Source organism: Mirounga angustirostris, unplaced genomic scaffold, assembly GCF_029215605.1.
Source record: "Mirounga angustirostris isolate CCGP_5_RB_7025 unplaced genomic scaffold, mMirAng1.0.hap1 SCAF_6, whole genome shotgun sequence".
Lineage (NCBI taxonomy): Eukaryota > Metazoa > Chordata > Mammalia > Carnivora > Phocidae > Mirounga > Mirounga angustirostris.
Window position 1 is genome coordinate 102,711,776 of NW_026991714.1, and position 12,394 is coordinate 102,724,169.

General features: G+C 41.0%; 1 protein-coding gene across 12 annotated transcripts in view; it reads right to left on the minus strand.

Annotated features, from left to right (window-relative positions):
* Nucleotides 1-12,394, minus strand: part of USP54 (ubiquitin specific peptidase 54) — a 122,429-nt gene that overhangs the window by 11,448 nt on the left and 98,587 nt on the right. For all 12 annotated transcript variants that reach the window (XR_008506341.2, XR_010412478.1, XM_054508217.2 and 9 more), the window contains 5 exons: nucleotides 12,070-12,203; nucleotides 9,965-10,132; nucleotides 7,348-7,467; nucleotides 6,235-6,430; nucleotides 2,845-4,241 (listed from right to left, as the gene is read on the minus strand). Coding sequence is in view for 10 of the 12 variants with exons in the window: in XM_054508217.2 (XP_054364192.1) it covers nucleotides 2,845-4,241; nucleotides 6,235-6,430; nucleotides 7,348-7,467; nucleotides 9,965-10,132; nucleotides 12,070-12,203 (2,015 nt within the window). In the remaining 2 variants the exon portion in view is untranslated. The remainder of the gene's footprint in view (nucleotides 1-2,844; nucleotides 4,242-6,234; nucleotides 6,431-7,347; nucleotides 7,468-9,964; nucleotides 10,133-12,069; nucleotides 12,204-12,394) is intronic.

Sequence of the window (12,394 nt, forward strand, 5' to 3'; positions counted from 1 at the left end):
CTTTAAAGATTTTATTTATTTATTTTAGAGAGAGAGAGCATGTGCAGGGTGGGAGGGAGAATATAGAGGAAGAGGGAGAGAGAGAGAATCTCAAGCAGACGCCACACTGAGCACAGAGCCCAATGTGGGGCTTGATCTCATGACCCTGAGATCATGACCTGAGCCAAAATCAAGAGTGGGACACTTAACCAACAGAGACCCAGGCACCCCATGGGGTGATGAAAACACTTTAAAACTGATTGTGGTGATGGATGGAAAATTCTGTGAATATACTTAAAAAACAGAATTATACATATTAAGTAGATGAATTGTATGGTATGTAAATTATATATCAATAAAGCTTTTTTTAAAGTGTTAAGTCAGAGCAAAACAAATACTACATGACCTCACTTATATGTGGAATCTAAAAAGAGACAAATTCACTGAAACATAGAATGGTAGTTGACAGCAGCTGGAGGGTGGGGGAAATGGGGAGGTGATGGTCAAAGGATATATAATCTTCCAATTATAAGCTGAATAAATCCTGGGGATCTAATGTACAGGATTGTGACTGTAGTTAACAATATTGCATTATTTACCTGAAAGTTGCTAAGAGAGTAGATCTTAAATGTTCTTACAAAAAAACTACAATTTATCCGTGGTGATGGTTGTATTAACTAACCTTATTGTGGTAATCATTTCAAATATACATGTGTCAAACCTTCACATTATACACTTTAACCTTATACAATGTTATTTGTCAATTCTATCAATAAAGCTGGGGGGAGAAAGTACCTTGGTACTTAAAAAATGCTTTACAATAAGATAAAATAAAGAGTGACTCCCCTAAAGATATATCCTATCATATACAGATCCTAATTGGCATTTCCCTTCATTATCTATTTCCTGATTTATTCCACCTGATCACTTCTTTATGTCAAAATAAAGGCTAGTTTGGTTTGACAAGGATTTTGAGGACTGACTCATCAGATGGATTTTTTTTAACTAATTTTTGTTCACTTAATATTAAGCAAAAAAGTAATGTTTGGTAGGTACTCTTTCCAAATTGTTTTCAGAAGTATAATCTTCCTGAAGGCTAATTTACCAGTACATAATCAAGAAATTTTTAAAAGTAAATAACCTTCAACTGTTATTATCCTTTTAAAAATTTATTCTGAGAAGCTTATCAGAATTGTGGCCAAACACTTACATATAAAGATATTCATCATCTATTTATCTAAAAATTGGAAGTACAGAAAGTATAGTAAAATGGTTGAATATATTACAGTACCTTCATATGCAACATATTGCCAGTCCTTAAAGGTAGTTTTTTTCAAAGGGAAAATGCTCATGAATATAATATAAAAATATCATGAGAATAAACTGCATACATATATTGTAACAATTTGTTTTTAAAAACAAAACAAAATATATAGTGTATATGCATAAAAAAACAAAGCCAGAAGTAAACTCATGAAACTATGAGTGGGATTATCAATGATTTTTGTTACTTTATATATTTTCAAAAGTATCTACAATGAAGAATTTCCTATTTTGGGTAATGTAAGAGTTTTTTTGTTTGTTTGGGTTTTTTTGGTAATATGATGCTTGACATTCAGTTAGTTTAATTTTAATTGTAATATATTCTTTTATATGTGTTTATTATTATTCTTAAAATACTTGACATTTGTATATTCTTTCTCCCTCAGACAGGAAGCTAATTGAAGTAGATGCGAGCTTTTCCTTGTTCTTTAGAATCTTCCCATACTGCCCGGTCCCATGTACCTAGGGAGCACTTAATATAACGTTATTGCAAAGTCTACACTGTGATCCATACCCTAAAAACATACCTTAATATCAAATTTTATATTTATGTAATATCCCCTCACCAACAGCTTCTAGGAACAGCTTCTAGGTACTCAATAAATACTTCCATGGCTGTATTCAAACATCAGTTGGCAGCATGCAAGGAACCTGTACTGTTATGGAAACTGCCATACTGAGCTAAAGATAAAATTCTCTGAGTTCAATTTCACAGAATTATATATATCATTTTAAGAGTTGGAAGGCATCTTTAAAACAAATCATTGAACCCATTCTCTAATTTTACAGGTAAAAATTTGGCCATGGGATAGTAAGTGACTTGTCCAAATTTATGCTGACAGTTAATGATGGAACCAGGATAACAGTTCAGGCTTTGGAGTTCTCAAGTACATCAATCTAAGTTATAAATATTCTTCATGTCTTCAGTTTCCAGAACTAAGTCTGTGAAGTACATTTAAGGTGTAGACTTCATTCTTCACACAATATAATCTAAGGGGTAGTCAGTGAACAGGAACCCTACAAGTATACAATCTTGAAAATTCTACACCTGGTAGTTCCTGAAGGGATCAAGGAAGATCTTGATATTTCTGGTTCAGTATGATCTGGAAATGCCACATTGGGAGATATGGCTCAATGTGGGGCATCCTTGTTGCAAGTTGGATCTGGAAGCTGGATCTTGGATTAGTTCAGCTCTTAAGCCATAGAAGGATGACTTTTCTTCTCAGCCTCCCCTACTTCATGCTGAGTCCCTCTCAAAGACCTATGAACCACTCCTTAGCACTACATACTGCAGAAGCCCTGGGCATATACTCATTGATCTCTTCCTTTAGAAGAGAGAACTAGACCATGATGATTCTACTCTAGCCAGAAAAAGGTCTAGCTCTTGTCCTAAAGTCTTTATGAATAAAGTCAGAAGATCTGCTACCACCTCCTAAGCTGGGGATGTTATCTGGACAGAATGCCAACCCTCTTCTGATCTTGTCCTCTCACTTTTAGCTTTTTTATGTCCCCCACTCCCCCTGCCCATGGTTGCATTCTTACCTGTTTGGTTAAATGAGTGCCAGGCCACATCTTGCTGCCCCCATCCAGAACAGCCAGCTTGAGAAGCCTGAAGACTGGCTTGGTAGAGAGACTCCAATTCTGAGGTTTCCTGCTCTGTGTCTTGGTTCCAATGTGGATGCAAAAGGATGTGGTTTTTTTCTGGATAGGCTACACAGGTATGGGAATCGTGGGGGGAGGACTTCATTCCTGGCCCAGGGACCCCATGTTTAAGTTGAGAATCACAGAGCCTTGTGACATTCACCCAGGAGTCCAAAGGTAAGGAAGTCCCCAAGTCAACACTGTTGCCCAGTTCCTTAGGCCTAGCATCTCTCACTTGAGATGGCTTTCCTTGGTTCATGCTTGGTTCTGCCAACCTGGGCTGTCTTCCCCTAGAAGTTTCACTATTAGGCAGCCCAGAGTACATGGCAAGAGAAGGATAATCAGCAGGCTCTTCCCAGGAAGGTAGTCTGTCCCTACCACCCAAGGAGGATTGTTGTTTTGCCCAAGGCCAATGGCCTTTCCCTTGACCCTGTAGGAAGGGAGGCTTAGAGTCAGAAGGGGAAGAGTTCTTCCTTAGACTATTTGTCAAACTTCTATCCTGGGAACCTGTGCCATCCTTTGTGGAGGCACCTTGCATCCTCTGGAACTGCTCTGCTAGCGAGCGGACAAGCCCCTTTGTGCTGGGAAACTCTGGCCTACAGGGATCGTCACTGCCTCCATCCACTTTTGAAATCAACAAAGTTTTGAGGCTTTTGGCTTGGAAGCATTGGTTAGTTTTCTGCACAGTATCAGGAGAGTGAAGCATAGGTGAGGAAGCAGCAGGCATTACGGGGTGGCAGGCCCTGTACAGGGGAAGGCTGGGCTGAGCTGATGAACTTGAAGGACTACAGCCTAGGCTGTGTGCATCTCCTCTCTCAGAGGTATCTGTTCCAGTTGAGTGTGACCAAGGCATCACCTGGGATGAGACAGCAGGATCCCTCTTTTCTTGGAATAGCTGTTCTTGATCAATGCCTCTTCCTTCTTGTGGGGGGAACCTGGTACAGCTGCTGTTGTCACCCCTGTAGCCTTGCAGCTTACCCTCTGGTACATCCAATGGTTCCCAACCATAATGAGCATTCTTCTCAGTCCTCCCTAGTGTTTTAGGTAAGGCCTGCCTGTGGAGTGCAGAAGGGTCAATGTTGTCCTCCTCAACTGAAGTCAGAAGGTTTGAGGCAGACCTAGTAGGGGAATTGTGCTGGGGGGCAGACAGGGCAGATGACTCTGGGAATAGTGATGAGTGTGACTCATGGCAGGAAGCAGGTGAGTGGATGAAAGAACTGGCCCCAAACTCTGTATTCGTGCAGGGTTCCAGTTGAGCCTCCTGGTTTAACAATACTTGGAGCGGGATAGGCTGTTCACTGAAATAAATGGAGAGAACCAGTCATAAGCTGCCTTAAATGACAAGATCGCTTACAAAAAGACCTGTTCATTTGGTTCCCATTTCTAGCCATCCACAAAAGGAATGGTAAAAATAAATAGAGAGACAAGCACAAGTAGAGTCAAGAGTTCAGAGGTTCACAAGAGAAGGCAGGCACATGGTCAGCTCACACCCAAGCAATAGGTAATATTGATCCTCTTTATTAAATGCCCTCTCTAAAGCGGCACACAGTAATATTAAGTGAAGTCCTGGTCAATATTCTTCACTGCCTCTGAAGTCCCATTCCAATCATATTCTTCTTGCAAATTAAAAAACAAAAATTGCTAATCCCACATGCAGATGACATGGAAGGTGAGCAAAGCCTAGAAAATCACTCATACCTGGGGTCCTGAGAGGCAGACCAGCCAAAAGAACCAAAAGGCACATTTACAGAGTACAGGGTAATTTGGGTTCATGAGATTACACAGAATTCAACCACTTCAAGTGTGCTTTCATAATCTGGATTTGGTTGCATTATTCACTGAGATATTTTCCCAAAGTAATGCACTGTGACTCTCTAGAGATTTGGGAGTAAGACTAGAAATTAACTGCATTTACTAGGCTTCTTACTAATTGTTTTGTATTTCTGACCTAAAAAACTCAGTGTTAGAAGCACTTAAATAAAAGCCTCAATTACTCACATATATCAAGTGGTGTAAGTTTTCTAGAAAGAGTTTAGCTGCCTAAATTGCTTATATTCAAAACGTATCTCTCATCAGCTTCTCAGATCAGCATTCAACTACTAGATATACTGTAGGAGAAATGAAGAAAAAGGAAGATCCTAGCTATTAGCATTAAATTTGAATGATAATATACTATCAACTTTTGTGAGTATAGCCACCCAGTTACCCTTACAACATTATGAAGAATATATCATTATACTTATGGAGCAGACCTAATGGAGTGAAACAGGCCTGGATTTGAAGTCCACACCTCTACCACTTCCTAGCTGAACAATCTTGGGTACCTTATGTATTTTATACTCCCTGCGCTTTATAAAATATCGCTAAGTGACAGTCCCTATCTCCTAAAGTTACTGCAAGAATTAAAGTGTTTAGCTTAGTGCCTGGACAATAAATGGGGTGCCTGGGTGGCTCAGTCAGCTGAGCGTGTGACTCTTGGTTTCAGCTCGGGTCATGATCTTGGAGTGGTGGGATCAAGCCCTGCGCTGGGCTCTGCACTCAGTGTGGAGTGTGCTTGAGATTCTCTCTTCCCTCTCCCTCTGCCCTCCCCCAGCTCTAGCTTGCTCTCTCTCTCTCTAAAAATAAATAAATCTTTTTTTTTTTTAATGTTCAATAAATGTTAGCTGTTTTTATAGTATTTATATTCTGGGAACTACTTAGGCCTATTAACAGCGAAAATTAATTTTAACTTAAATCTATGTATTATAAATAGAACCAAATTCAAGAGCTAAAGTGTGAAAACTACACCAATGGCCCCGGGGACTTTTTTCCTATTGCTGCCCATAGCAAAGCAAAACAAAGGGAATCTTTGTGTCTCTTCTCTATGGTTCAATCAGAGCAAAGCCTGCTTTCTCTGCTTCCACCAGGGACAGGAAGCACTGAAATCCCCAAAACAAACCACATGGTTTCTATTGCAATAGAGCTCCAATTGCCATGTCTGAGAACATAATATGTACAAATTTAATAATCATGTTGTTACACAAGTCCAGGGACAAACTCACCCACGGGAAATATGGACAAATGGTCTATTTATTATGCCATACTTTCTGTATCTTTCTAGGAACTATTAAGGAAAGGACCAGCAGTGGGATGAGCTTTTTCTGGTGTATGGCTGGCCTGAGAAGAAAATCTTTCCAGAGGACTCTTCTCTGTCCCCTGCAGTCACCAAAACAAGGAGAGCTCTGACCATGGAGTACCCATGGTCATTTCCTCCCCTGGTGTCCATAAACTACAGTGGATCCCAGGCACTACCTTGTTGGCTGAGGGAGGGCTGCCCCCTGCGAGGGGAGGCAGGCTGAGGGCTGCGACGGCCGCGGCGATGATTGCTGCTGCTGCATGCGCTCCTGCAGGCTCCGTGCTTTTCGAATACTGATTTGCAACTTCTTATCGACTAGGGCTCTGCTGTGCGTGCTAGAGCTGGCACCATGCAGGGCAAGTCTTAGTTTAGCTAAAATGCAAAAGAAAATATAGCAGAAACAGAACACAAAATACAAACAAAAATAAAAATAAAATTGAACCAAAAATGAGCAAAGATATGCAGTAAAACTCAAAATATGCAGCAGGAATGCAAGGCATGGACCATGCACATACTGTCCAGGGTAAAGAGCTGGCTCTGGCTCTAAGGAACATTCATGGAAGCCATGGAGGCCAAACAGGTTAATTCGAATTTAAAAAAAACAAAACAAAAAGTTAAAATGAGTCAGGAAGAGAAACTGGTGCTTCCGTCTTAGAGACTGCCACTCTCGTCCTTTGCAACTGACCTGTCCGACTCTGGTCTCCACACTTTGCTCCCAACTTCCCCTTCCCGACAGCCAACAGCAGAAATAAGATCCAAATCTGCATCTGTCTTTACAGAACACAGCTTCTTGTGGGTCACATTTAAGAACCAGATACAAATTCTAAGCCTTAGTCCTTCACTGTAACTTTATGGTGCAGCATTCCAGGAAAGCAGGGGAGAAACATGAATCAAATATGCCGTGCAAAGTCACAGACCTGGGAAGTCGAGGTCAATATGCTCATTTCTTCTTGCCATAAGCTCCACCTAGCTAGTCAGTAACTAGAGAAAGAGCAGACTAACCTCAAATCTGAGGTCTAACTTTATCTTGGGATAAGAAAGTAAGCATGGCTGGATAGTTCATCTGTGGACTCCAGCTGAGGTTATTCCAGTAAAGATCCACAGGCCACAGTGACAGCATGTGGCACACTTAGAAATCTGAAGGGCAAAGAGAGCCTAAAGGACCCAGTTTGGGAGAGTGGCAGTGAGGAGACAAAAAAGCTGTTTTCATCCCATCTGAGTGACGACCCTAACGATACCTACCCCGAGGTTAGTCAAAACCGCCATAGCGCGAGCAGTCAGTTACTTACAGATGGCTTCGTTACAGAGAGCCAAAGCGGCAGCACAGTCTCCCTTCTGTTCCCGATGCAGCGACTCTTCAAACACTGAATCTGCCTCTTGCAAGGACCTCTCAAAGCCGCCACTCCTCCCTGAAAGGGCCAGCACTTTTCATTCTCATTACAGTTCGTTCCAACTTTTTCTATGTAGTGATGTTTCCCTTCAGTGCACATAGCTCCTTGCTGCGGAGCCTTTGATCTACCCTTATTCTAACTCCCCATTACTATGAAGAATTCTCTGAAACATGCAGGACATCTGTTTTTACCTTAACCAAGACATTGCCAAGGCCATGAAAGAGGAGTTTGTCATTATCCACCACATATTCCAATTCCAAGAGCTCTTAAGGGACCCTCAAGAAAAGAACAGAATATTGTCTACAGCAGAAGGGTAGATGCTTATGCCTGGAACTGATCTGTTTTTCCACAGTGCAACAAGATACATCTTACCAACCAGTGTCAGAATGTCCCAGACCTCCACGGAGACCTCTACTGTTACATTAAGGCAAAAGTGGCTTCACGACTCTGTGGAAAGCCATCTGTAAAACTTCTTTCCTACATCAATTCACAGTCCTCTCTGTGCCACTCTCAGCTGGAAAGTTAGTACACCTCTTGGGCACAGGTGCTCTATAGTTCCTAACCTCAACATATCTAACAAGGCAGTTGAACAGCCCTTGTTGGTTTGCAAGCACACACTTTTCATCAGCAGTGCTAAGTATTTTCTATCATCATACCCTTGCCTGCCAAACTGACTGCAAAAGTCGCTTTCCCATACAGTGAGAGTGAAATATTCCTTCCTCCTCTGAAAGCAAATGTCTACCGAAGCAGGCACAAAAGAGTTCAAGTACAGTGCCAGATGAAAAAGCAAGAAAGTACTGTAAGGGCAACTTTTGTAAAAGAACACTCAAGTTTATGTACCCCCTTGGCTTTTACTCACTCATAACCATAAATTGGTAGTAAGCCATATTGTAAATTCACCCATGATCGGGATTAATGATGAGTTTTCACAAGCTCACAAGAAAAAATATCAAAATGTCAGAGTCATTTCTCTCATAATGTCGCCATCCTCCACTTACCTCCAGCTGGACATGGTAAGAAAGGCTCTTCCAAACCCCTAACATTCACTCCCTAATTCACTGGGGTTTTTAGAGAGGAATGGGAAGGCAGTGGAAGTAGTAAGTTGGCCCTGAAGAACCGGGCATTCAGGTCTGTCAAGAGATAATGGGTACCCCACACTCCAGGCCTAAAGTTTTCTCATAATATTTGACATAAACTAAATCTATACAATCTTTATAATCAGAGATGGTAGTGAGAGCCATTAAAACGAAAAAAGTTCTCTATAGATATACAGGCAGACTATAGTTGATCAATCACTATACTAGATTTTAATTCTAATGTTCTAGAATCTTAGTACTCCATTCCTTGCTCTTCCAGGAGATGGTGAATCAAAGTGTATGGAGAATTGACAATGAAATGTGGCCGGAAGGATTCTCTCTCAACTTTCATGTACTGCCCAATTAACAGAGGAAGGAAAAAAGGTAAGGGAAGGAGATGACAAGATTCCTCCTTCAGAAACAATATAAACCTGATACCCAAATGTGACATAGCTTGAGGATGAAAAGGAAGAGAAGACTATCCAAATATAGGGACAACTAAGGAACTAGGAATTTAAAACTAATTTAGAAACAGATACAAAGCCTTGGGAAATATAAAGCAACAATTGCCTCAAATCAAAAGATAGTAGGATCAGAGGAGAAAAATGGTCCCCAAATAGGCCCAAACTAGCCCACTAAGCTTCTCTAAGTGTTGACAAAAAGTAGGAAGTGGTCAGCAGGAAAGCAACCACCCAAAACAGCACTGACTCCTATTCTTTGCACTGCTGTAGCATAATTTGTTACATCTGGGGATTCTGAATAATAAGAACAAAAAATTCATTTCACAGAAAGAAAAACAGAGATATAAGTTTCAGGAGTCTACTTAAGGTATATACCTCAGTCTTTTTAAACTCCTATTTTGAAGACTAGTCTCTTCTGGTACAAAATGACATCCTAAAGCAATTGAAGGAAAAAAGTAACTAGTGTGGCGCAGTTGGAGAAGCCTTGTAAAGTCCCTGAAAATTGTATGAGATTGGGAAATGCGTCATCAGAGGATCAAAAGAAAATCAAGCTTTGTGTTCTTAGAACCTGCTTGGTAGACCTACTTCCTTCAGGCTCCAGGTGGGCAATTTCAAGGGTCTATTTCTGCCCAGCAAGTAGAATTTCCCTCATCAGTGTCGCTCACTCACTGTCCTGTTCTGCTGTTTCTGAATGGTGACCAGTTTTATTCACACCTTCTACAGATATTCATGGGAAATATTTTTCATGAACAATATACTATCTGTAAACTATAGACTTTCAATAGATGAGCCCAAAATCAGTGCCTGTCTTCCAATCAATAGGCTTGTCACTTCCTACTTTCACTAGTTCTCACTAAAATGAGTGAATTATGATAAAACACAACTTAGCTAAATAGAAGACAGGAATTTACAAACCTGAGTATTTTTTTCCCTCTCTCTCTGTCCCCATCACCCACAACCTATGCTCACAACAATTACCCTGATTCTGCAGTTCATCCAAGTCCATGAAGCGGCTGGGATGAGGATTAAACCCTTTAGCAGCCTCTAATTCCTTCTCCCGTTTCCTTTGAAGTTCCTGTTCCTGGGCCCTCCTGGCCACTTCCTCCTGCAGTTCATCCAGTTCGCTTTTGGAAGATATCTCCCCACCTGAATACAAGCAAGGGAGAAGAGAAATTGTCACATTTCCATAATTAAGACTAGACACCTGCTGCATTTATGGCCACTGTACTGCCTTTCCTTTGGAACTCTTGATTCAATTTGGAGTTCATGTTTTGGACAGTGCTTTCCACATCAGATTCAGGGTGAAATCTGGGCTATGAATTATAATGATGATCGTAAAATATTTCCTGAGTGGCTTTATTACAACAATAACAATGTGAAAACTAACATTTGTTGAGCATTTACACAGTTTTAAGCACTTTTACATATATTATTTCATTTAATTCTCATGACAACCTATGAAGTAGATACTATTGTTGCCCACATTTAGGAATGAAGAAACAGAGACACAAAGAGAATAAATAACTTGCCTAAGGTGACAAAGATGGTAAATGGTAGAGCTGAACTAAAGTCAAATAGGTTAAATTCATAATCCATGCTCTTAACCATTAGACAGCACTCAGCTATGTGTTGCCACTAACTCATTGGGAATCTTCAAGCAAGTCAATTTCTCAGATTTAACTTCCAACATCTCTTTAAAGAGTTTGTAAATAAAAAAAAAGTTTGTAGGGGTGCCTGGGTGGCTCAGTCACTTAAGTGTCGGACTCTTGGTTTCGGATCATACCATGATCTCAGGGTTAAGAGACTGAGCCCCGTGGCAGGCTTTGCACTCAGCTTGGAGTCTGCTTGAGATTCTCTACCGTCTCCCTCTGCCCTTCCCCCCACCGCGTGCTCTCTCTAAAAATAAATTAATAAATCTTTTTTTAAAAAAAGTTTGTGGGGCGCCTGAGTGGCTCAGTCGTTAAGCGTCTGCCTTCAGCTCAGGTCATGATCCCAGGGTCCTGGGATCGAGCCCCGCATTGGGCTCCCTGCTCGGCAGGAAGCCTGCTTCTCCCTCTCCCACTCCCTCTGCTCGTGTTTCCTCTCTCGCTGTCTCTCTGTCAAAAAATAAATAAAATCTTTAAAAAAAAAAATAAAAAAGTTTGTAAAATATCCAGTAAAAATTCAATTTTATAAATGTCTATAGATGGAACCAAATAGACCTAAAAGGATGTCTATGATATATTAAGTGAAAAATCAAGCGACAGAATAATATGTATAGTACGGCTTCATTTTTTTTTTTTAAAGATTTTATATATTTGTCAGAGAGAGCATGAGAGAGCGGCAGGCAGAGGGAGAAGCAGGTTCCCTGCTGAGCAGGAAGCCTGATGCGGGACTGGATCCCAGACCCTGGGATCATGACCTAAGCCGAAGGCAGATACTTAACTGACTGAGCCACCCAAGCGTTCATTTTATTTTTTTTAAAAAATGGTGGTAATAAACTTATCTATATACTTGTATAGGCATGGAAAAAAATGTAGAAATATATATACCCTGATGAGGGAAAGGGCTGGTTGAGGGAGGGAGTATGAGGGACTATGAGGACACAAGGCACACTCAAGAAGGGAAAAGAAAACAGGGATACTGGACAGGATAAGGATAGGTTTGACTTACTTATTCCCCAGTTATGCCCATAGCCTTCATGTCTCCCTTTGTCATCTCAACTCATAGAACTAAACAATAAGAAATCCATTCTCATGAGGCTTCCTCTATTCCAAGGGAAAAATCCTGAGAACTTATTCTTCTGAGGACTGCAGGTGCTACTGACACTGTTCACCATATTTCTGTTCCTTCTTATTCCCACAAGGGCTCTCCCCAAGTTGTAAAGAACAATCAGGCAGGCCATGATGAAGAACAAAAGATAGATAAATCCAAAGATGGAATGGCTCAAATGCCTCCATATTTACTGATGGAAACTCCAAGTTACTGATGGAAAACATAAAGTACAACTGTCCTCTAATTTCAAATGTGCTCAGGTAAGGCTATTTTCCAAATAGAATTGGCAGTCAAATCCACTCCTCCAAATCCAGTGTCCTTCTGCTTACCTGACAGGGGCTGATTCTTTGTCCAGCTACTCCTGGATGCTATGGAGTCTGCATCCAGTATGCTACTGCTGTGAGACTTTGGGATGTGACGCCAGGAAGGTGCCAACCCAGCTGATCTCTTAGCACTTGGATCCCTTCAAAAGACAAACCAGAGCTTAGTGAAAACATCAGAAGGGTGATAACTTGCAACATTCCTAGGACTAAATTCCCTCAAAAAACAATAAAACGGGGCTCTTGGGTGGCTCAGTTAGTTAAGCATCTGCCTTCAGCTTGGGCCATGATCTCAGGGTCCTAGTATTGAGCCCCACGTCAGGCTCTCTGCTCA